Below are 26,932 nucleotides of genomic sequence, written 5' to 3'. Positions count from 1 at the left end.
AATTAGAATTCTATTTCCCTACTACTCTGAAATCTACTTTATTTTTCCTCACTTAATATATTGTGAAAATTATCCTAAGGCACTGAGTTTGGTAACTTTATTCTCTAAGAGTGTATAATGTTCCACAGTTTAATTCTCCTAAAGGTTAAACAGTCTCTTATAGCAGGATGTAAGTTATCCTAGTATCATTACTAAGACAGCAATAAAGTTATCTCCATCTTTGAATCTTCTTCCAACTGCTTCTATAAGACCAATATTGACACACCAATTTGCTAAGAAGAAAGGTATAAAGTTCTTAAGATTTTGGCCAGGTGTGGTGGCATCTGTTTGTAATTCCAGTAGCTTGGGAGGCTCACAAGTTCAAGACCAGTCTCAGCAAGCGCTCTGCCACTGAGCCACAATCCCACCCCCAAATACATAGATTTTAAAGCTTATAATCCAAAACAGTAATTCAGTACTCCAGCCCTCCTACCTGTTTACTATTCTTTTAACTGTTCTTGTTTTATCTTTAGCTATCTATTTTCTTCTAATGGCAAGATGTTTCCCACAACTCCCTCACAACACATACTTCTCATAATACAGTCATGGGAAAACAATTTGGCCAAATCAATATTAAGGTTTATTAATATATATAAATATATCATTAACATATATTAATTAATATTAATATATCATTTTATATTGATCACATAATATTTAATTTTATTATAATTATGCAAGCATATAATATTATAATTACTATAATGATTTAAGTACCGTTCACAGCCGAAACCACATAGTATTCTGATTGCATTTCATTTTTTTTTAAAGAGAGAGAGAGAATTTTTTTAATATTTATTTTTCAGTTTTTTGGCGGACACAATATCTTTATTTTATTTTTATGCGGTGCTGAGGATCGAACCCAGCACCCCGAGCATGCCAGGCAAGCGCGCCACTCCCCAGCCCTCATTTCTTATTCTAATTCTTAGTTGTTGTTTTTTTAACCCCCCAAGTTAATGCCTATTTCTCCAAACCATACAGTGTTTCTAATACAAAAAGTTTCAGGTAGAAGGTCAGGTATGGGTGAGGCAAATTTGAAATAATTATTGAATAACTGCATTTATGACAAGGGCGTAATGACTTAAAAAGACTGTTCAACGTGCCACAATATTCTAGGGCTTTCAGTCTATAAGAGTATCTACTGATGTAAGAAAGAGGCCAGGTGAGGTGGCACACAACTGTGATCCCAGTGGCTTGGGAGTCTGAGGCAGGAGGATCCACAGGTTTGAAGTCAGCCTCAGAAACTAAGCAAGATTGTAAGCAATCTAATGAGACCCTGTCTCAAAATAGAAAACAAAAAGGGTTGGGGATGTGGTTCGATGGTTAGCGCCCTGGGTTCAATCCCTAGTACCAAAAATAAAAATAAATTTAAAAAAGGAAAGAGTACAATGCCAGAGAATATTTCAAAGTTCACTGAATCAAGTATGTAATTCATACTTCTACAGAAGATTCTTGTTTTATAAGAAAGAAAAGGGTTCAACATCTTTAGCTAATTTTTAGCTTACTCACTAAAAAGATGCCTGTCACATAATTCCCTAGGAAAGTGTGTCAAGCAGAACTTTTGACTTACAAATCTTTATGGTATAAATAATTCCCTCCTAAATTGGATGAGTTATAAAGCTGATTTTAAGGTTTTTAATCTCCAAACCAAGATAGTTGTATATCATTTTAAGGAGAACTTCCAAATTTATAAACCTTGCTTTTCTCACAATTATCGCTGCCAATTCATATACTGGTAATCCATGAACTATGGAATAATTCTGACAGGCTAATTTCTTTTAAGTTAGAATGTGAATTCTCATAATTTGAAAGTTTTTGAGAAAACAATATAATATTTTCCCCAAAACAATTAAGTGCCCATGACCAACATTATAAATACTAAAGCATTTGAAAATAATTAGACCTAGGTCCTTCTACCACTAAAATATTTCTCCCCAAAAGAGCTATCCTCAAGTGTAAACAGATGCACAAAACACTGGCCAACAATGAGATCGATCGCATGCATGTGCACACACGTTGTTTATATTACTTCAAAGACTTATTTTCTTTTGAAGCATGTAAAATATAAATATCAAATTTCAAAATGCAAATTCATCTGGCCTTGCCTATAATGAATACCCTTAGGTAAAGGTGGAGGAATTTCAAGTGACATAATGAAGTAGGCGTTTGGACTAGGGAAAACATTCTGAACTGATAACATTTAATAACACTGATGTTAATGACATTTGTCAAAAAATAAAAGTACATAGATGTTTTGATAGTGATGTGAGCATTTCACTTCTTTATTAATAAACAAGTTTAAAATGGATAAAACGAAATATTTTTTAAAATATTTTTCAGTTGTAAATGGACCTTTTTTTAAAAAAAATTATTTTTAATAATTTAATAGCATGTGCCAGGCAAGCGCTCCACCGCTGAGCCACAACCTCAGCCCTGTAAACGGACTTTAATTTCATTTATTATGCGATGCTGAGGATCGAACCCAGGGCCTCACACATGCCAAGCAAGTACTGTACCACCAACCCACAACTCCAGCCACTAAAACAAATAGTTTTAATCTTACAAAGCTCTGAAGATAATCCAATACTCACAATAAAAGCCGGTCAACTTTTGGTCCATCCTGCCTCTGAAGGTTAATGGGAGAGCTGTACACTTTCATTGCTGTGACTCCTTGGTTCTGTACTGGGATTAGTATTCCCCTTTTATAACTTTCAGATAGTAGCAGTGATTTGCAAACTATTTATAGATATTAACTAAATTACATTCTATGTTGAGACTAACATAGGACTGACTCATGTTTCTTATAATATATTTTTCCATCACAGTTAAGGAAGCCAAATATCAATAATATGAGTAGAAAGCAAAAACTGGTTTAAAAAATGATACATGTGAATAAAAAACAATACTACTGTCATATTATTATAGTAGAGCTTTTAGATCATTAAGATTTGACATCTAAAGTAAACATTTATAAATTCCAGTTAATACTTATTTAAAAACTTAAACTTTTTTAAACTTTAAAAATTAAAAAAATTAATACCTAGCTTAAAAAGTCAAACAGTATTACAAGGCTTATAATAAAACAGTAATCTTACAACAACCCTCACCACTTCTGATTTTTCTCCTTTAAAAGCCAACTACTTGTGGGGCACAGTGGTGCACACCTGTAATCCCAACAGCTCAGGAGGCTGAGGCAGGAGGATCCCAAGTTCAAAGTCAGCCTCAGCAACCTAGTGAGGTCCTATGTGACTTTATGAGACCCTGTCTCAAAACAAAAATAAAAATGGCTGATGGTGTGGCTGACTGGTTAAGCACCCTTGGGTTCTATCCCTGCTCCTCCCTCCATCAAAAAAAGCCAACTACTTTTATTACTCTGATTATATTTTATTACTCTGATATTACACTAAATATAGTGATTTGTTAGAGCTATTCTTGATTTTACAGATGTAGATAATATATCTACTAACTTTCTACTATGCAAATTACTTAATTCCTACAATTCTTGACTCCCAAAACTTTGTTCTCCACTTTCCAAAAAGAAAAGGTCATAACACTATTTTGAATACATAAATATTCCCAAGTTATATCATTCACTTTTTTTATGTTTATTTTCTGGAGTAATTTCTTACTCTAGGGGTAAAAAACTAGCACTTTTTTGCTGATTTTTTTCTATGTACCTATTCCTATCTCACTCCAAACTCTCCATCAGAACTATAAACCATCTCAACATGGTTAAACATATTAAGTGCTTGCTTCTTTTCTTTCTCTCGAACACATCCATCAGAAGCCCTAAGAACTCCTGGTTCCAGTCAGATGGGCTGCTCCCCAACCTAGAAATTACCTTTTCTCTTTCCTAAGAGGAATCCCCTATCTTTTTTTTTTTGGGGGGGGGAAGCGGGGGTGTTGCTGAGGATTGAACCCAGGGCCTCGCACATGCTCCGCAAGTGCTGTAACATAGAGCTACATCCCTAGCCCTATTTCTTGGCTCCTACAAGGGTTTCATCACTCTTGGTTTACAATCATTTTAACAGAACACAACTTTCAATAGCTTCCTAGGAAACAACGCAGAAGATAGGGTTTTAGAACAGAGTTTCTGTTGGGATTCTAAAAGCTCTCTCATCTCCTTCCCCAAGCTTTTGAAATCTTTTTTTTGGGGGGGCCGGCGGGGGTGGGGGGAACCCCTTGAGTTCAACCAGGGATTGAACTCAGGGGCACTCTACCACTGAGCCACATCCCCAGCCCTGTTTTGTATTTTATTTAGAGACAGGGTCTCACTAAGTTACTTAGTGCCTCATGCCTCACCTTTGCTGAAGCTGGCTTTGAATTTGGGATCCTCCTGCCTCCTAAAGCCGCTGGGATTATAGGTGTGCATACCACACCTGACTTGAAATCTGTTTATTGTAGTATTCTAATTCTCTACAGTGATATACCCCAGTGATGGGTCATTTTATGTTTTTCCAGACCTGCTGGGCTGGGCACTTGGAGAGCCTTTTCAATTTGTCAATATCTACTTATTTACATATTATCTTTAGCAAGCTATAAAATAAGAGTTGAGCAAATGCTATAGAGAATTTATGGTTCCACAAAGCCTAATCTATCTGGATCTTCACAGAAAAAGTCCATAGACTTCTGATCTAGATAATCAAATCATTGAGTTCTGGTAAATTTTCTTAAGTTATTTATTTGGAGATCAACCTCCTCACATTTGTGTTCTTCCTCTCCCCCCTCAGAACTCATTATTTGGACCACTGACTCTGATGCTCTTACTTTTCTTTCTCATACACTTTATTTCTCAAATTTTTATTTTTTTTAAAAAATTAATGCCTCTTTTTAAAAATGTCAAAAACTTTATACTTTAAAAAAGTGCCAAGTGTACTTTTTTTTTAGTGGTGGTGGTGCTAGGGATTGAACCCAGGGCCTTGTCCATGTGAGTCAAGCACTCTACCAACTGAGCCAACCCAGCCCCCAGGTATACTACTTTTTATTCTGATTCTTTTGAAGCTATTATAATTTAAATTTCATCTACTTCCTCCATCTGTTTCATCCAATGCCAATTCTTTCTGTTTATTTTTGGTCCATCTTCATGTTATACAAGTTGTCCTCAAGGGTTTAATGACCCTAGGCTGTCCATTCATGTTCAGAATTAGCACTAAAGCTCATCAGAAGCCCTTAAATAAATTATTCACTTGAGTGTCAACATCTCTGTTTTCTTCTCTTGGCCAAAGGCAGTTTGCCCAAACAAGAATCTTAGTTTCTTGCCTGGGCTCTAAGGTCTGGGTGCCTGTGTCTAGAAACCGAGCAAGGTAAAAAGAACAACTTGGCCAACTTTCACTTAATCTCTCTTTTTAGCTGGTATCTCCATCCCACACCTTCACAGCAGTGCATGGTATACCTCAGTCTAGATCAGGGCTTGGCAAACTTTTTCTGTAAAGGGCCAGATTAGTATCTCTGTAGCTTTTTTTTCTCCTTTCAGTGCTGGAATCAAACCCATTGAAATTTCACACACTCAATTAGTTCTCCGTAAGCACACTGTGTTTTGTTCCTAGTTGAAGTAGCCCTAAACAGAAGCACGTGGGAAAATACCCATTTATTGCAAGTGCTTTATCATCGAGCTGTATCACTAATCCATTCTTTTTAAAAAAATTTTATTGGTTCTTTACCAGCCCACTGTCATTACTTAAAAAAAAAAAAAAAAAGTAAAATGAAAAAGCCATGTTTAACGCTCAGCTATGTAAAAATAGGCTACAAGGCCAATTCGTCAGGAAGCTGTAGTCTGCTAACCCCTGGTGTAGTCTGTGTGCTTTCTAATAGATAGTTACTAGCCACATCTTGATCAAGCACTTGCTACGTGCAAGTTTGAACTAAGGTGTGCTTTATAAAGTATAAAAATCTGCACCCATTTTCGAAGATCTAGTACAAAAAAAGATATTGTAAAATCTCTAAAATTTTTGTATCAATAACCTATTAAAATAATAATGTTTGATGTACTGAGTTAATTTTATTAGTAGAATTGATTTTACTTGTTTCTTTCGCATTTTTAAAAATGTGATCCTGGAAAATTTTAAACCACATGTGGTTTGCATTATGTTTCTAATGAACAGCACCGAGTAAGAGTGTTCTTAGTTCAACCTATGTCAGAATAAGTCTGCAATCTCCTGTTTATGTGTAGTGGAGGAAATCTGGGTATCTATCTACATGCTCCTACAAAGTTTTTTAGCTAATTAACCTGCTTTTACCACTACCAAGTGGCTTGCTATCAACAGGCACCACAGTACCTTACTCCTTCTCCTCTTTGGCCTGGCTTAATTTTAAAGGTTTGCTGATCTACTAACCATCACCAATTTTTTTTTACATTATTCAGAAGAAAATATAAAACTCATGTGTGTTATAGGAATTTAAAAAACAATGATATCAGTGTATGGATTGAGAAGAGTACAGAAAAGGACAACATAGAATGGATGAGTAGGGCAAGGCACAAGAGGCAAATGCCACACACAAAGTACACAGGGAAAATTGAGTATGGTGTATAGAGAGAGTATCATGAGAAATGAAAGAGATACACAGAGCAGGATCCTAAAGATCAGGCCAAAAAATTACCCTGGATATGAGCATAGGAGGCAGTAAGGAATGCTGAGCAGGGAGGCAACAAGACAGTATTCAGACACTTATTAAGGCTGGCAGAATAAGTAGTCAATCTTACCATCTCCTCTAAAAATTATACCAAAATTCTAGAATCATAAAAATGTATATAAATATAATCATTACAAAATAGAAAACTGAGAAGGATTGTCATTAGTACGGTAAATTTATCGTAAAATTTCTGGAAGACAGAAGAAGTAAGAATAAGCTGTGATATCCAGACTTCCTTCCTAGTCTCCTACAGACTAGTGCATCTATTCAGCATCTCTACTTGCCCAATAAACATCTCAACCTAACATCCTCAACATTCATCCCTGACATCCTCCAGCAAAACCTGCTCTACTCATAGCCTTCCCCATGTCAGCTAATGCCAACTCCACCTTGCCAACTACTTTAGCCTAACAATGTCAACCCCTTTCCTTCTCTTATTACCCACCCATCAATATAATCTACCAGGACAGATAAAAGTATGGCTTTTCATACCTCTGTTACCTGATGGAAGATATCATTTTTCCTTACCTAGTAGACTTCAACAGCCTCTTAACTAGCTTTCTTACTGAGCTACTGAAACAACCCTGCACCTGCCTCCAGCTGTCAGATTCTGTTAAGATGTTGTCAGATCATGCCTATGCTCAAAACTGTCCAGTCATTCTTCATTTATTTTAGAATGAAAGCTAAATTCTTTAACGTCCTGCATGATCTACATCTTCCCCCACCGCCCCATCTTTATCTCCTACAGCTCCCCTCTTCCATTTGTGGTCTCTCTGTTCCAGGCAGTGTAGCCTTCTTGTTCATTCTTGTACACACAAGCACAATCTTGCCCTCAGGCCTTTGTACTAACTACTCCCTCTTATTATCCTCCCATCAATACAATCCACTTACACAGTATCTGCTTGGCTAATTCCTTTCTTTTATAAGATCTATTCTAGCCAATCTTTAAAAAATTACCACCAGCATTTTCCCTTGCATATATATATATATATATATATATATAAAATCAATCCCCTCTCTGCTCTATTTTTCCCCCATAGCACTTATCATTTACTATTTTATGTCATGTTTATTGACTGATTGTGTCCAGGTTTTCTGCCCCACCTCACCCCCCATATATCCTAAGTACTCAGAATAATAGTACTGGCTACCCTCACCCCCAAACCCTAGCTCAGTGGATGGAACATCATTACCATAGAAGACTGTCCTCTAAAGGAATGGAACAAGCTGCCTCAGAGAAGTTAGGCTTCTGGGGGAACTAAAGGGAGCTCAGCATTTGTGGGATCCTGAGGCCTGGTTGTTCTCCTTGACATCCTCAAGGACAGCTTGTCAAGTCTACTTGCTCTACCAATTTTCAGGGACCTCTCAGTCACAGAAGAATGTTACCAAGTAGAGACTGGCCTCCTTAATGCAATAGGAAACCCCATGCCAAGTACTGCTATCGTTAACCCTAATTCTCTTTAGAAATAAACAGACCACTAAGGATGTCCAGATACTTGAGTACAACTAAACAGTGTTTTAGGAGGAAGACAACTCAAGCAAAGGAAGAGAAACAAGAGTCACTGAAGGTACAGCCATGAATATAGTACAATGCCATTAACAAGGAACTAGTACAAAAAAGGAAAGGACCTTAAAGATCAAAATTTCAATGAAAGAGATACTACTGTGTTGTTCAATGTCCCCCATGAACCACATGTAGCTACTGAACACTCACAATGTGTTTAGTCTAAACACTTTAAATGTAAAATACTGAATTTTGATGAATTAGCATAAAAATACAATGTGAAATATCTGAATGATTTTATAATTATTTCACATTGACATGATATCTTATTTTTATTAGTATGGCTTCTAGTAAAAAAAATAATATATTGCTGTACTGAATATTGCTGGCTTAGAATACAAAGTTCAGAAAACTGCCAAGAATACAAAACAAAAATAGGTAGGAAATGAGAAACGATAAGTATCATAAGAAGATAACCAAAAGGTCCAGAATTTGACCAGTAGAACAAAATAAACAACCAAGGAAGAGGGGAGCCCCGCTGGCAGAGAGAGAGGGAGGGAAAGAAATAATAAAAGCAACAGATTTTTTTTAAATTCTTGAGTTGTAGATGAGTCTGCAAATGGAAAAGGTCCACCAAGTATTGAGCTATAATGGAACTATGGTCTAGCCACATTTTCTTGTGAAAACTCAGACTACAATGGCTAATAGGAGAATTTAGGAGGATTCCAGGAAAGAAAAAAAAAAAAGATAATTTGCCATGAATAAGGACAAAGATTTACTGTCAGTTACAAAAACACTATAATTGCATAAATCTTGAAAATAATTTTAAATTGATGATGTCTATAAAATCAGATGATTAAATGAGGTAAGAAAGATTAAAAAAAAAACATGTGGAATGACTGTGCTCCTCTTAGAGTAATTAAGAGATATCTTCTAAGGTTAAAACACAGATTTCTACTTGAGTAATTCTTTTTTTTTTATTTAGTTATTTGAGGATACTGAGGATTAAACCCAAAGCTTCCCACATGCTAGGCAAGTGCTCTATCACTGAGTTATATCCCCAGCCACTGATTCTATCTGGGGAGAAAAAATAACAGAATGAAAAATAATAATTGCCATTAATTACAAAGAGAAGAATCCCTCATTTTTTAGAGTGAAGAATTACTTGCTACTATCAATATATGTGATCATTCAAAAAGCAAAACATAAATAGAGTACATTTATACAGTACCTTCTTTACCCTATTTTATGCCTCTCTAAACTGTTTGAGATTATTTATGCTATGTGCAAGAGTTTAAGAAAAATTAACATGACAGTAGTAAGCAGAAAGAACTGAAAGGTTAAAGACAAAAATCAAATAGAAAATTATAGCAATACTTAAGAGAATAAATATTAGAGAGATGAGCAAGAAGAATGTCAGAAGAATAAATCAATCATAAGGCTTTTAGGGTATGGTTAAATAGGTACAGTAAGCAATGATAATTATAGTGTTTCTAAGCTGAAATTATTGAGAAGAAAAAATTTACATTAAAGATGAAATCATAAGAGTTTAAACTGAGGTGTCAGTAGGCAATCCAAATGGATGAGCTCTATAATAGGAACTGTTACTGAGGATCCACTGTCAGAATTCAGGGGATATGTGACTCTGATATGGCACACATGTTTTTGTATATAATTATATAACTACCTGAAAGATAAAGGGCTAGATGGGGAGGGTAGTGGTCTATTGCTTTCAATAAATTTTCTGAAGGGTCCATGGCACTACTCTATTTAAAATTATGAGTCTGGATTTCGTGCAAATGATCACAGCTAGAGCTATGGATTTGGAAGTCAACAGCACAGAAGTGAGTAGTAAAAGGAAACTACAGTACCCAACTGCTATGGTTTGGTTATTGTTTAAATGTGCCCCCTAAAGGTTCATGTGTTGGAGGCATGGCATCCATGGTGGTAGTGTTGGGAGATGATGTAGACCTTTAAGAGGGCGGGCCTAATTGGAGGTCCTTAGGTCAATTGGAGGCATGCTCTCAGAAGGGATCAGGGAATTCCAGTCTCTTTCTGGCTTGCTGTCTAGCCCTGTGATCTATTCCTCACATACATGCTCCCAACATTCTGTGACAAAGCCAAGAGAGCAGGTCTCTTAAAATTTCTCATTTTGTTTAAAAATGGGACCCTTCTTTGTCTAGCTCAGTTTTAGTTACCTGACTTTTATAAAACAATTTTCTTACAAAGTAGCTTTATAATCAGCCTCGCAGCAAATTCAGAAAAATTTACACCTAAATGAGGTACTATAATTTCAAATGTATTTTTAGACTGCGCTGAAATGATGAAGATAATGTAACCAACCTTGTTCAACTAGCATTTAGTTATAAACAGAATGATTTTGTATTTGCCTACTAAAACCTTTATCTCAACAGCAATGCTTTTTAGAACCAGTCAACACTATTTCAACTTTCCAGTGAAAGTGGCCATGTAAAAACCACGCTGGTCACAGATTACCTATTTTTTTTTAACATTTATTTTTTAGTTATAGGTGGACACCTATAACTATGTAATTTTTATTTTATTTTTATGTGATGCTGAGGATTGAACGCAGTGCCTCACTCATGGTAGGCGAGCGCTCTACCTCTGAGCCACAACTTCAGCCCCTGGTCACAGATTACTTTATAACTATACTTACTGAAGGGTAAAGACATTTCATAGACTGCTAAATGTATTAAAAATATTTTAAACATACCATGGGTATGGTTTCCACAAAAAAGTAGTTAAGAAGTCTTAAAACATCTTTTGTGTTCAGCATGATAAATATATGACCACTTATTAATGATGATTCCCAAATTTACTAACATTAATAATCAAAATTGTGATTTGGAAAGATATAAATCTGCTTCCAATAATTGGATGTTCAGAGGCTGGGGTTGTAGCTCAGTGGCAGAGCGCTTGCCTAGCATGTGTGAGGCACTGGGTTTGATTCTCAGCACTACATATAAGTAAACAATAAAATAAAGGTCCATTAACAATAAAAAAAAATTTAAAAAAATAATAATTGGATTTTCACAGTGTGTTTTTCTGCAACAGAAAGGTAAAAATACAAACAATTAACTTGTGAATTTACCTTCTCTGAATTTCCAATTCTTCTTGGGATGGACCATTTTGAACTTGAGCAGGTAGTTGTGAATTTTGTCTAGGCAATGTTGGCCCTAAAAAGGGAGGAAAATATTATAGATGAACATTATCTTTACATCTAGCTGGACAGAGGAGATAAAATCATGAGAGTAACATAAAACCATCACATATTTACAAATGTATCTTCTTTTTGTCTAGCAAAATAAAATATAAGCTTTACATAACACACAGCAAATGAAAGACTGCAACATAATACTGTCATCATCTCCAGAAGGCTTACTTGAAACAAATGAAAAACATCAACAATAAGGGAAAAATAAACATTTACATATGAAGAGCTTGAGTAAAACAAGTGTTCAATGAGCATCTGAAGAGGCACCTAAGCTTGACATTTCTAAGACAATGAGACATTCTCTTCGGGGTAATTATTTATGAAGTGGAGAAGGAGAACTTAAATGAAAAATCAGAATTAAAAAACTCACCTAAATAGAACACTGGAAATGAAAAACAGGAGAGAGAGAGCATGAGAACCTTATTACTAGACTGCAGTATGCTAATGCATTTATCAAATTTGCCCAATTTAAGCTGCCATTTTTCTTTAACGGCCTGGCATTTCCATTACTGGTAAAAAACATTTGCTAAACTTCCATATAATAAATTAAACTATTTATCTGAATTTCTTAATGCAATACAGGTAATCTTAACTTTTCATTTGGGGTAAGAAGGAAAAAAAATGAAACCTGCATTTACACCAACATGGTTCTGTCATGTGAAAATAATGACCATCCATTCCCATATATTATGTACAATGCAGATCCCATCTTAGCATCTTAGATAGAATGCCTCTAAATTATCGGACATCTTGATGTCACTGGATATAAAAATTAAATAAGATAAATGCTGGACTTAATATAACACACGATGCCTAACGTTTAACTAGAACAATTTTGAAATCCATCTCAGTAAACAACACAACAAAGAATTATCTTCTACTCTTGGAGAGTAATATATGATAAATTATATATATATATTTCTGAATTCTAGTATGCCACCAAATGCCCCTACCAAAGATTCTGAATGACTTTTGTAAATCAGTATATTTTTTAAAAAAGCTTTTACTAGTAAATAAAAGCAAATTACTATAATTTATGAGCTAAGAGCATAACACATCTATTTTATATTAGTGGAGTAGACTTTGAAACTAGAGGTAAAGATCCATCAGGATGTAATAACAGTTATAGTATAACCTAGGTACAGAAAACAGAATTAATTTGTTTTGAACTTACCTACCAACTTTTTTTCCCTCATCTCTTTACAAATATTTTTAGACTGATCATTTAATTTGCCCTCTTACAACTTAAATGACAACTGCCGGAATATTTTAATTAGATTTCCTAAGAATCTGCTATTTTGAGATCCAAATAAAGGAAATACAGAAATATATTAATTACACAAAATCAGTAACAACAACAAAAAAAGGTTTTAGAAATCAAAATTAAATACACTTGCATCTCTGCATAAATAAAAAATAAATAATTATTGTCTAGTAAACAGATTAGAGCGTGTTCCTTTGCAAATTAACATGATATATATTTTAAAAAGACTGTCATATTAGGCCATGTTTTCATGTTTTATATTTCACAGGTTACAGGGAAAAGATATTTCTGGCAAAAGGATAGGGACATACAAGGTGAGAGGGTAAATTTGAGAAAGCATAAAATCTAGGGAGGGATGTACTTTCCACATTCAAAGTTATATTTGCCCCAAACTACTAAATGCAAGCATGTGGCACAGCCAGTTTAAGACAATTATGGTTTAACTAACTTTTTAAAAATAATGTTTGAGTATTTAAGTGAAAATCTCAAGCTGTATAAATAATACAATAGCTGAATATCAGCAGGTTAGACTTGTTTGGCAATTCTAATAGTTTTGCTCACATCTAAAACAGGTATCCTATCTCAACAGTAGTATTAATGGATTAAGTTCACTAATTCAATGTTTAAATTTTAACTCAAATAATAAATTCAAGAAAATGTCAAATTTCAACTCAATCCTATTGATTTTATTAAAATTAACACATCTGACATTAACTCATAAAATTGAAAAAAAATCATCGACTTATAGAACCTGTTTTGAATATTTTTTAAGGCTTTTTAAAAGCATACTAGGTACAACCATTTAGAAAGGAGGTTTTCAAAATATGGGTAATATTTTGTGGGTCCTGTTACTGATATTTTTTGGTCATAAGAAGGAAAGAAAAATTTCCTTGAAGTTTTTTAAACTGGTGAGAAATGTGATCCAACAACAACTCTTAAAATTCTTTGCTATATGGTTCTTTGTGACATTGGAGCATTTGTCTTTCAGAACATTCTTAAATGGAGAATGAATCCCTCCCTATGGTATTTTCTCACATTTGTATTTTAATTTGGCTGTTTTGTTTGTTTCTTCTTCATTAAAATTGTCAAAGTACAAAAACTAGCACATTGAAATTTATGTGCATTTAAAATTAATACAAACATACTGTAAATGTTAAATAAAAATTTCAGGTAAATTATGAAATACAGATAGGAATTACATTCTAATGGATTATGAATCTGGTAAATAATACCAAAGACACTGAACCCGACTATGAAACAGCAACTAAGATTAGGCAAGGGTATCAGCTGCTACCATATTTTCTAGACTATAGCTATTACTATACATAGGTCATATTCCTAAACGGGTATCTGTGTCCTCATGAAATACAAAATAGGTACTGTCATAAACATCTTGGTGGGCAAATGACAGTATTTTATAAGCATCATGTAGTGGTTAACAGCTCTCTTTTAGGAAAAATAAAGAGAGAAGAAACAACCAAGGTTAAGAAACAAATGGTCCTGCTTTGTTTCCACTGTCAATCATGAACAGCAACAGCAGCTGTTTGGGGGTTCACTCTCTCCCTAATTTATAACCAGAGCCAAAGACAATGGCTGATCTTAATTTGTCCAGGCTAGAAGAAGATATACAGCAAAGTTTGCAAATTACTGTTTCTAATAAAGAAAATGTGGTAATATCACTGATAAAGTATCCTAGAAATGATGGAAATCTGATTAGAATCTCTCTCTGAAACATGAGTGGCATTTCAGTCTTGCCTACAATATTGAGTTCTGGCTGAAGCTATTTCACTTACTGGCCCATTTTTATTTTCACAAATCTAGTTTCATACTTAGCCACAGACTATTTTAAATCACCGACTAAAAGATGAATGGTTCTCACAATACAATCAAATTTAAACTTAGCAAAGTGGTAATATATTGTTTTACACAGTTAAAGATGATAATGAGGAAAATCTGCTTTTTAACCACTGTTTCAGAAAAACTTTTAAAAATCACCTTTATTAAGGCCAAATTAATCTTTTCTCTGCAACTGGATAAACTGTTATTCTGCATGTGGACCTCAAATTCTACAGCAGAAAGTTAGGTTATTAAAAATGAGTTGAAGAGACTCCTAATAAAACAAATATCAATAACCACTCATGGCTAGTTCAAAAGCTGGCCTGGAAGAAGCCTCAAGAAGAGATGACATTTCAGAAATAAAGTTACTGATTAAATGCTTAAATCTGCAATGTTTTAAGAGAGGTTTTATAGGGCTGGGGTTGTGGTTCAGTGGTGGAGTGCTTGTCTAGCATGGGTGAGACCCTGAGTTCGGTCCTCAGCACCATATAAAAATAAATAAATAAAAACCAAAGGTATTGTGTCCGACTACAACTAAAAAAATAAATATTCAAAAAAGAAAAAGAGGGGTTTTATAAAAGCCATACAAATGGGCTCACAGATGCTAACTGTGTCACCTGAAGCAAATCTAAACTAATAATTTTAGATGATTAAGAAGTACATTAGAATTCTCTTTTTATAATTTATAACATGCTTCTTTGCCTAAACTTTTAAGTTCATAAATTTTAAAATGATATCTTTAAAGAAACAATATCAGTAATACTGAGGAACCACATTAAAAATTCTGAGTCACATGGATAAAGTACATACACGGAGTTGAACTGTTAACACAAATTTGTTGTAGTATAACACTTTATAAGTTTTATCTCTCTCTCAAAAAAATCTGGCTAGTCAAGGTATACATGAGTCAAAAAGGGGTATATGCGCATATGTGCGTGCTGTGTGTGTGTATAAACTCAAAGAACTAAGTCGCTTTTTGGAACCTGGGTTTTCAAAATCGAGTTTCAGAATCAAACAGTGATAAAAAGAATTTAGACAAAAACCTCTCTCTTTTTATCTTGTATGAAGGTAAGAAAAAACATATATATATATATACACACACACACACCACACATATTTGATTTTCTCTAATTTGGGGCGGTTATATGACATACCTACATTGTCTATACAAATAATACATATCTACGAATGTGTATATGAGTGTGAAAGAAAATACTGAGAGTAAATTCACTAAGCCACAGATCTCAACTGCTGAGTAAAGACTCAATCAGAAATTAACCTACTAAAGCAATAAGTTTACATCTGCCTCTTACAACATGCACACCTAAAATTAATTCAAGTTAAGCAAAAGCTCCTTTTGAATAAGGCACATTTACATACCTCAAATCATATTAAAATGAATATATTTTCCTTAAATTCTAAGTTAAAAGTTTGTTCCCAAACAAAAGAGTTAAAAATAAAAGTAAACAAACAAAAGCCCCCTCTCATTTGTGTTGGAAGAGGTAGACAAAAATAGTTTTAAAATCCTAATTCTAACTAAATCCTAACAAACCAACTAAAAAGCTGACCAAATCACCTACATGAACCACAACAAATATCACAACATAAAAACAGCTTGCTATAATATCCCAAATACCACAAACCAGACCATGGCCTAAGGAAACAAAAGTTATGGAAATGTGCAAGTAGTATGTACCACAGCTTGAAAAAGTAATGTAAACATAATGTTGCTTACCACAGAAAATACATCGCAAATTAGTGCTGTCCTGGGTAGCAGTAACCTTGCTCTGGGCTGCAACAGACACCTTGGTGTTAGAAGCTTCAAAGGACAACGGGGGCCATCTGAAGAACTTCACATTAACTAAAAGGTGCTTTGAAATGTTCAAAATGTATTTATACATACGTCCTATCTAGATTCTCATCCTGGAAGCTCTGTAATTTAATAAAAACGTATCCTCTTTAACATAAACTCTTAAAAATAATTTATATGTAATGTTATTTGTGGAAGACCCTAGAATAAATCATAGATCAAATGATGTGCTAACAGCTTAATTATTTCCTGAGTTATACAATCAAAGAGGGCAATATGCATTTTAGGATTATACTGTTTTCAAGTTAATGAATTACAGGAAGTCAACATCTATAGCTATCAGAGTTAATTTCATAAGGACTTTTCTCTCCCATTTAGGAGAATTACATCTGGAAAAAAAATTTAGGGAAAATACTTAAGATTAACTTAACATATTAATTCATTTCTACCAGTTGGAAAATGATCAATGGCATTATAAACAGCCTAATGCAATTAAATAATTGTATATTCACTAACATAAAATATCTTTGTTTGCTTTGCTCTTTGAAAAAAAAAATAAACTATTCATTGTTTACCAAGCACATTTTATTGTTTCTTCTTTCTTCAATAGGTATACATACTTAACAAAATATTAAAAATGTGTAGCTTCATCAAATAGGTTATTTTCATAAAAAAGTCACTTCTTTTTAGGAGAAACAACTTAAAAAGTGATAATTTATGAAAAGGGAAATAGCTTGTCAGAAATCAAGGTGATACTCAACACTGGGATGGAAAAAAACAAAAGTAAAATATACTTTCTTACTATTACATTAGTGACATCTAAAATGTTACTCATAATTCTCTATAAAGTCTAAAGAAATTCTTGTCAGCACAGGAAAGATTTTCTTTTTCCTTCACTATTAACCAAGAAACTGTTAATGGGTTAATAATATATTGGCTTAAGAAAATCACATAAAAGCAATCACATAAAATGGCTTTAGGCTTTCCTAAAGCTATTTTCTTTAAATAATACAACTTCTAAATTAAAAAAATTTCAGTAGAATCAAAAGCAAACCAATTTAAAGAATGCACATGTGAAAATAGTAATGTCTTAAAATCAAGAAAAATTTTTCATTGTTTTTAGAAATAGACAACATAACCCAAATAAGTCTTGCTTTAAAAATATTACATATAGCAGATATTTGCACACACAAAATAAGACTAAAAAATGTCAATTTTGCTAAATACTTCCAAGCACCCAATCTATTATTATTAAAGTTACATGCACAATACTTATAATAATAAGATATAGAAAGACCACAGACATATCTATAATGTCTAGCAAGCTAATAACATTATACCAAAGGAAATAAACATTCTAGAAACATTTTGATAAATTTAGACAAACTGCTTTTTAAAACCCTGTCTTACTAATGTTTATAAACAGCTACTTCCATAAAACTTTTATTAAATAAACATGCCTAGTTTACAGGTTTTACTCTTTAGTTCCTTTAATTCATATTTAAAGGAAAAAACACATAAGGACAATTTTTTAAAACTTACAAGAAAAACCTGAGAGAGTATCTCGTTTCTGACAGCAAAGAAACTGCCACATCCCATTACTAATCATTTTAGCAAAAAGTCATCTGACAATTGTCAGAATGCAGGTATACCATTATTACTGCGTTATGACAAAACATTGCTAACCAAGAACTTTCAGTCTTTTTCACAATTTAAACTATTTAGCAACATTCTTGCATTTGGTATCCTTAAGCATCTTCTTTCCACTGATTTTACTTCGTACTAGCAAGTAAAATATTGATCTTCATTCTGATAAGGTTGCTTGAATTCTACTGCAGTTTGCATTTCCCGAAGATACTAAATTATTCATTCCATCATATGCATAGGCTAACCACACTTCCTGCTTAATATTGATACCATTATTAACTCTTTCTTCACTCAGAGGAAAAGGGTAGAATAGAAGATTCATTGTCCAGGTGGAGTAAATTCAGTAATATGATTTCAGCATAGTATTAAGCTAGCACTGATAATCCATTTACCTTACATTTTACTAAAGAAAGGACATTTCTCTTTAAATTAGTCATATTATAGAGGCTTAGTGCTGACAGAAATTAGGGTGAGCCACAAAAACAAACATAACTAAGGAGATTAGAAAAGTACATTAATATTGGAAAAATGACAGATGTTTAGACTTGATCATCATTACTATATTTTATTACCGAATATAATTACTACAGTAGACCCAGGATGTTCATACTTTCAACATCAGAGGTTTCTACTATTAGCAGTTATACCCAAGGCAATCTTCAATGGGGGATATTACCCATCTCAGCTTTTATTCTGCAGATTAAGTGAGATAAGGTTTGCTGAAGAACTGGTTTGGATTTGATTTGCAGTCTCTAGAAAGCTGGTCTACTGGGTAAGTGAACCTGAAATCAGCACCCAAATTAGTGGTGTTCACACTTCTGACCTTCATAAGGCTCCCAGGAATTTCCCTCATGACTGAAAAGAAGTAAAAGCAAAGGTCTGTTCTAAGTTATCTGGAATAGAAGGGAGACAAACACCACAGTTCTGTGGTTGCCTACATCAAAACAAAAATAAACAAGGCAGGTACCATATTCTAAGGCACTGTGCTAGGAGATGTGAGAATAACAAATACTAAATTTTATTCAAAGCAATAAGCATTTTAAACCTGCATTTTGTGACATTTTTGTAACTATTACTTCAAATTTTGCTTCAAAACATGTATACTTTTTAATTAAGGAAAAAAAAAACTTTCCCTACTTCAAGAAATGGAGCATCTGGCATCACTGAGAATTTCTCTTATTTGTTTTTTCCTCAATCTTATGCAAAACTGAATATCTTATGCCAAACTGAATATATGTTTGGGCTTTACTCCTCCCTTGTTTCTGGTACTCATCCCCAACTTAGGGCTTCAAATGCATTTTATTTCCTTCTAAGCAAATATGACAATGATGGTTAATCGGCTGATAAATTGCTGGTTATTATGCTGCACTGGCAATCAATAGTCTTATGCTCCTCAGTCTACCTCTGTTTTGTAAAGCATTTATTTTTAGCTGTGGAATGGATGACTTTGCCTCGAGCTAAAGAAACTTTGAGAAAATTAGAAGTGGAAGAGCCTATAAAACAGTCATATCCTAACAGTTCTAAAAAGCAAAAGTAACCTGTGTCCCTACATTTGGTTCTCTGCTTCCTCATCTTAAGTACAGATCAAGACCTGTCCATCAAATCTCCTTACAACGCCCCCTTGTCTTTTGTTACTAAAGACATTGTTTAGTATATACTCAAAGAACACACTATACCACTTCTGGTAGAATGCTACTTTAACAAACACGATTAGCTTCTCACAAGAGAATGTTAACTCTCTAACCAGCGCTCAAATAGAAATGTAAGACCCTCCTTGCCCCTTACATTTTACTCCTACCATTTAAAACCAACTTCCAAATCCTGTCAATGCAAACTCCTAATTTTTCTTTCCAAACTCTCTCCATTCTATCATTCTTGTTTCATGTTTAGTAGCACTCAGTGGTATGAAGTTTAAACTGTATTGGGGAAGGAAAGGAACTAGTAACACTTCTATTTTTTAAAAATTTCTTCTACTGTTTTTATTTTGTTTTTATAATATATGTAATGTCAACACCAACACCAACACACACACACACACATGTATACAAACAATAACACATATTAGGTACATACTTCAGAAATTATGAAGACTGCCAGCCTAGACAATGTCAATAGCATCATCTAGTTAAGATATCTATTCGAATCTTAGTATCTATCTCCTTTCCCACAGCAGCCAGTGACACTTTAATAACTAAACCAATCCCATCATCCTCCTCAGCAAAAGTTTTTTAATCATTTCCACTGCTTGTAATGTAAATCCTTTCTGTGCAGGATGTGATTCTGCCTATCTCATCTCCTTTGAACTGCTCTCTATGCTTCAGTTCACTGTCCCATCCTCAATGTGCTATATGCTCCTCCCTCCACAGGGCAGTTTTCATACATGCACATCCCTTCTGTCTCTGATTTTTCTCTTGGGCAACTGGCATGCTTCTTTTCTGGATCAACTGGAACTTTCTGGCAGTCAACACATCAGAGTTACTATTAACCCTCAGACAACTGTTTTGCCTCACTCACTAAAATTCTTAGTTCCGACTTCACAACTTTTTTCCCTATCAGCCACTTCAAAGGTCTGAAAGGAAATAATATTAACATAAAATTGGATAATACCAAATTTTCTAAAAAACATAAAGAATATGTCTAGAGATAGGATAAAAGTTTTAGTTTAATATTAAAATCAGGATTGGGGCTGGGGATGTGGCTCAAGCGGTAGCGCGCTCGCCTGGCATGCATGCGTCCCGGGTTCGATCCTTAGCACCACATACCAACAAAGATGTTGTGTCCACCGAGAACTAAAAAATAAATATTAAAAATTCTCTCTCTCACTCTCACTCTCTCTCCTCTCTCACTCTCTCTTTAAAAAAATAAAATAAAATAAAATCAGGATAATTAGTCCAAACTTATATTTGGGCAAGAAAGAATGAGAGTTCATTTTGCTTTTTTTATTATTGATGAGTGTGGATGAATAGAGAAAAATCTGTGGTAGCCTACAAAATTAAAGTTTTTTGGGGAAATAATAAAAGCACCCAATTCTATGGTGGTGGGAGGAGTATATTCAATGATGAGGATGCCTCAGATCATTTTAGGGAAAAACACAATTTCACTCTTACATCCACTTATAAAGAAATAAAACGCATTTAACTATGAAAAGCATTTGCATTGTACAAGTTAAAACAAAGACTTTCAAAGACCATGTCTGCTTTTTGCTATTTCTATATGAGGGGGAAAAAAAGAATTAAGAGAACCACAAAAGTCTGAAGTTTCTAATTCTCTTAACTAATGCTCTTAGATGGGGAAAAAAAAATGAAGGCAGAGGAGGTAGGGCAATTATGGTCAACAAAACTGAACTTGGGAACTAAGAGGAAAAAAACCTCAGAGATTTCACAATTTGGCTAAGCAATCATCTCTATTTATTATTTTTTTTTTTTAAAGAGAGAGCGAGAGAGGAGAGAGAGTGAGAGAGAACTTTTTTTTAATATTTATTTTTTAGTTCTCGGCGGACACAACATCTTTGTTGGTATGTGGTGCTGAGGATCGAACCCGGGCCGCACGCATGCCAGGCGAGCGCGCTACCACTTGAGCCACATCCCCAGCCCAATCATCTCTATTTATATTCGGTTTTGGCATAGAAAACTGCTACACAGTTCTCCTTTTCAAATTTATAAAGTTCTTAAGACACTGACTTTTAAAAAACTAAACAGACTTCTTGCTTTTAATCTCTTTATTTAAAAATAAATATTAAAATTCAGTCATTACTTTCACTAAATACCATATTCAAAACTTCCCACTGTTAAAATGTTAAAACTAGAGTCCATTATCAGATCTTGGAAAGCATGCCTAAATATCTGAATATACATGAGTGTGTGTGTGTGTGCGCGCGCGCTTTGGAAGTGTTGGAGAATGAACTCAGGGTGCTTTACCACTGAGCTACATCACTACTCAACCCCCTTTTTGTAAAATTTTGAGACAGGATCTCACTAAGTTGTCTCAAACTTTTGATCTTCTGCCTCAGGCTCCTGAGACACTAGAATCACAGGCATGTACCACCCACCACACAACTAACTGGAAGAAGTCAGTCACAAAAGACCACTTACTGCTTGATTCCATTTTCACAAAATGTCCATAATATGAAAATCTTTAGAGACAGAAAGTAGATTAGTGGTTAACAGATGCTAGAAGGGATGGATGAATGAGGGCTGGGGTAAAGAAAGGGGTTTAAGTGTTTATTTTTGGCATGAGGAAAATGCTCTGAAATTGTGGCAATGGTCGAACAACCCTGTGATTATAATAAAACCATCAAACTGAATACTTTAAGTGGGTAAACCAAGTAAATCTCAGTAAAGCTGTTAGAGGGAGAAAAAGAAAAGAGGATCATGCCATGAATGTGTTGTCTCAGAACTGTTTATAATACAAAGTTGAAAAATCCATTTTTCATATGAAAAATACTTAAATTGATGATTATCTCTGAGTGGTAGGATTTTAGGTGTTCTTATGTTCTTTATGCTTTTCCATACTGCTTAAATTATTTATAAGCAGAGCACACAACTTTATAATCACAAGAAAAGAATTTTCTGGAGTAACAAATGGCTATGTTGGAAATAAGAGAGTTTTATTAGCAGAACGGTTCTTGCTAGACAGAATACTAAATGGCTCTAGTTTCTGACAAAAGAATTTCACATAAGCAAAGAATGATGTTACCCCAATGATAATACCAATGTGATCTTAAAAATCTGGAAGGACTGCAGCGTCAGTACCAGATACCTTTTCCAAATACCAGAGCTGATGTGAAACAGGTGCACAGCAGCTTTTCTGAAACAAGGCTGCTTTCCAACAGAAATCAAAACCAAAGGCATTTCTTACATGACTTTGAATATACATCCACTCCGGATGGTTTACCAAAACTCAGAACTGTCCTAGTTAAAGCTGTCTCCTTTTCCAGGAAACCCCATTGCCTTTGTTCTCTTCTTTCTCTCTGTACAATAATTCATAATACTTTTAAGAAGTTGCTTACCAAGAAGCAGTCTCTATCTAAAAATAGGACAGCTAATGTCTAAATGACAAAGAGGTCCAAATTTACTTTCTGAAATTAAAAAAAAAAATGTTGAATTTTATCAAAAGAATAGCTTTGTTGAACACATTTAAAAATCAAATTGTGTTTACCTTACATGGGATTTATTAAAAAGAATTAAATATAAATTATTGGTGTGGGTTGTCAGAAAGGACATTTAAAAAAAACTGTTCTACAAACTGACCATTAATAAACTTGATCTCTGCAATATATCAATATATGCAATATTTATTACCCTACTCTTTTAAAAATATATTACCTTATAATTTGTAGGTCATAAATTTTGGTACACTATTTCAAATAACGATGGTATGTTTTAGATGAAAAATCAGTATACTCAAAGAAATGAAAAAAAGAAATCACAAAGGTTGCCAATCGTAAAAAATAAATAAATAAATAAAGAGAAAGTTGAACTAGGAGTGCCATATTCTTGCTCTTAAGAATCAATAAATGTTACTCAGTAAAACATTTTATTTTCAGGAAAACTATGTATAAAATAGTATAATGTTTTAAATGATATTTTTAGTAGTTTAGTTCAATCTATAGGCTTAATGGTTTACTTTCTTCATTGAAACATTTCCACATTAAATCTCAGTCTTTTACTGACCACTTTCACAAAATGAGATACTAAATCAGCAACAATACATTTTTTATTTAAAAGCAAAATAAAATATGGTGGGACAGTGCTGTAATACTAGCAAGAGCCCATAAGGAAACACAATATGAAAACCCAATACCAAGTTGTTGGATCTAAGATCTTTCCAATTTATTGTGAGTGCTAAATTATATAATGACTCTTCTATTCAGAATCATCTGTCCACCTCACTAGACTTGGCACAAACCAGGTCCAGGCCATTTTACATGCAACTCAGATAAAACCAAAGGTAATATTTGTGCCATATTTATATTCCTATTACCAGCAACTATCATAGTGTTTGGCACAAAAAAAGTAATCAATACATTTGTTTAAGCTGGGATTTTACAGAATTGATACAATGTAAGAACTCACTGAAGATACACTATTTGCTAGCTGTATTTCTTCTAAGTACTGTATTTTATACACCTAAATAATACAGATGGAGGGGGAAGACAGTAAACACGAGAGTCAATGAATCTTTATATTAAAAAAGGTACAAGGAAAATATAGAAGATCAGTAACATTTATACAAAAATATGGGAAATAAAATTTTATTAAAACAATATTTTTGTGGAGAGAACAGTGGGAATAATGTAAAGCAACAACCCAGAAAAATCTAAACTTGAGTCTTAAGGAACTGTAAGGTTGAGATCCCACAAATTTTCAGGGGTGGGGGATAGTTTTCAAAGCAAAAAAGAACAACAATTCTCACAGCTACTTTACAGACTAAACAAAGTCAAGTCAAGGCAAAATTCTTTCCCAAGACCTCCCACAATTACCATCAGAAGGCAGGGCAAGGAGTGATGCTAAAGGAGAGAGTGCCTTTAGAAAGGCATGGGCCACCTTTCCACTCCAATAACTTTATAGTGAACTTGTTTTAAACAAGTCAAGACTCAGCAAGGCAGCTAGAGGGATCATATAATCACTTGCACAAGAAGATGAAATGCATGAGAAATGCTGATGGAATGTTTTAAACAACACTTACTCAAACTCATATGAATTAAAGGTTAAATGTTGATAGAAATATCACTGCTGTGTTAATTGGCAATGTGGAAACAACAGAAAGCCTTTCTCTTCTCGGGGATGTAAAACTTGAAAATAAAAACACACTATCCAAACTAAGGCCAAAATACCTACTTAAAAAGGAAGTGATATAATTCAAGAAGAGTTCCCAAAAGCAAAAGTTCCCTTTGGAACAGTGAAATAATTGTGATTTTCTTAAGAACAGAATTATAGAGACTCAAATGGCTATTTATATAAATAATATTATAATTATTATGGTATTATATATACTTAAAATCTGTTCATACATTTTAGTCTAGATTAAATGAGACTATAGGCTACATTTCCAAAAAATATGTATGTCTATGGCCTGATGCAAGAGACACTTCAAATAATTTGATTATTATGTGCAAGTAAGTGCTACCATATTAGCACTGTCAATAATTTTGACTATCAAATTTGTTTATACAGTCCAGAAGTTAACAGTCTAAAGTGTTCTGACAAAAGGAAGTAATAAACATATACCACAAAGCTCAGGATACTAAAAGAAGAAAGACGAAATGCAAGGGCACAGGTACATGAGAGTGTTCACATAAATGGCTGTGGGGGGAGGGGAGAGATCAGGTGTTATGGTTTAGGTATGAGGTGTCCCCCAAAAGCTCATATGTTAGACAATGCAAGAATTTTTAGAGATGAAATGAATGGGTTATGAGAGCCTTAAATTAATCCACTGATATGGATTAACTGGGTTATAACTGGAAGCAGATTAGAAAAGGTGGGTCACTGGTGGCATGCCTTTGGGTTTATATTTCATCCCTGGTGAGTGGAGTGTTCTCTCTCTCTCTCTCTCTCTCTCTCTCTCTCTCTCTCCCTCTCCCTCTCCCTCTCCCTCTCCCTTCCTCCCTCCCTCTCCCCTCTTCCTGTTTGCCATGTCCTGAGCTGCCTTCATCCTCCACACCCTTCTGCCATAATGTTCTGTCTCTCAAGCCCAGAGCAATGAAGTTGCCATGTATAGAATAAGTCCTCTAAAACTATGAATACCAAATAAACTTGTTCTTCTGTAAAACTGATCTTGTCAGGTCTTTTGGTCACAGTGATGAAAACTGACTAAAACACCAGGTCATGAAGGACAAAAAGCAGCATTAAGAAGTCTGAAACAGGGGCTGGGGTTGTGGCTCAGGGGTAGAGCACCAGCCTGGCATGCGTGAGGCACTGGGTTGGATTGCCAGCACTTCGTAAAAATAAAAACAAATAAAATAAAGGTATTGTGTCCATCTACAACTAAAAAGTAAAAAAAAAAAAAAGTCTGATAGAGTCACTAAAGGGTTATGTGGCATGCAGCATAATAGGTCCACAAAAACCCACTCTACCCCTTTTCCTAGCAACGTAAGGTTGATTCCACTAAAATTTGAAGAAGAGGCTGGGATGCCGATTTCCTGGGCATTCGGGTCTCTCATCCAGTCAGTGGAACAGGTATGGTTGTGACTGTTCCCATCAGAGTAGAAGTGGTTCTTGTAATTCATTTCTTAACATCAATAGACAAGAGAGATGCTCTTTAATTAAATCCTTTCTTTAACTTGATAAAGATGAAAACATCTTACACAAAGGTACCAAACTTTTGACTGTTTAACTCTCATAAAATGCTACTCTAATTCATGAGCAATACCTGATAAAAATTCGCAAATACGGGTAAAGCAACTGTTTACAGATTACCATGCTCACACACAAAAGCATGCCAATAATCCCAGATGACATGTGCAGGTCAAGCAACTTAATTATTAAATTTAAAGCTTTATTGTAAAATAAATCTGAAGAGAACTACAGTCACCAGCCAAACCTTTTACAAGGTGTCCAAGTGCCAGACAAGCAGAGAATAAAAAATATGGGGCAGACAGAATACAGCTCCATATGACAACAAACTTCAGGCTAAAAATAACTTTCTTAAAATTATGAAGCCCAGGGCTGGGGTTGTTGCTCAGTGGTAGAGCGCTTTCCTGGCACATGTGAGGGACTGGGTTTGATCCTCAGTACCACATAAAAATAAATAAAATAAAGGTATTGTGTCCATCTATAATTAAAAATATATACATATTTTTAAAAAGATTACAAAACCCAGAAAAATAGTAACTACCTCTTTTTGCTTTTTAATCATTTCACTATGGAGCAGGACAAGATCTCAAGTCCTACTATGCTCACTTTAAAAATAAATGAATGAATGAATGAATGAATGAATGAATGAATGAAAGAAATCAGACTCAAGTTA

At 34.3% G+C, this 26,932-nt stretch overlaps 1 protein-coding gene across 7 annotated transcripts in view; it reads right to left on the bottom strand.

Annotated features, from left to right (window-relative positions):
• The window catches only part of ENAH (ENAH actin regulator), a 150,184-nt gene that overhangs the window by 31,546 nt on the left and 91,706 nt on the right, over positions 1-26,932 (bottom strand). For 6 of the 7 annotated variants that reach the window (XM_081300189.1, XM_081300188.1, XM_081300191.1 and 3 more), the window contains exon 4: positions 11,286-11,370. In XM_081300189.1, coding sequence (XP_081156315.1) covers positions 11,286-11,370 — 85 coding nt within the window. Of the gene's footprint in view, positions 1-2,630; positions 2,737-11,285; positions 11,371-26,932 lie in introns of those variants that run through there. The other variant, XM_081300190.1, reaches the window with a different exon arrangement.

Source organism: Spermophilus citellus (genome assembly GCF_964194105.1).
Source record: "Spermophilus citellus genome assembly, chromosome: 6".
In the NCBI taxonomy this organism is placed as follows: Eukaryota; Metazoa; Chordata; class Mammalia; order Rodentia; family Sciuridae; genus Spermophilus; species Spermophilus citellus.
Note: the sequence above shows the minus strand (reverse complement) of the source record. Positions and strands in the feature narration are given on the sequence as shown.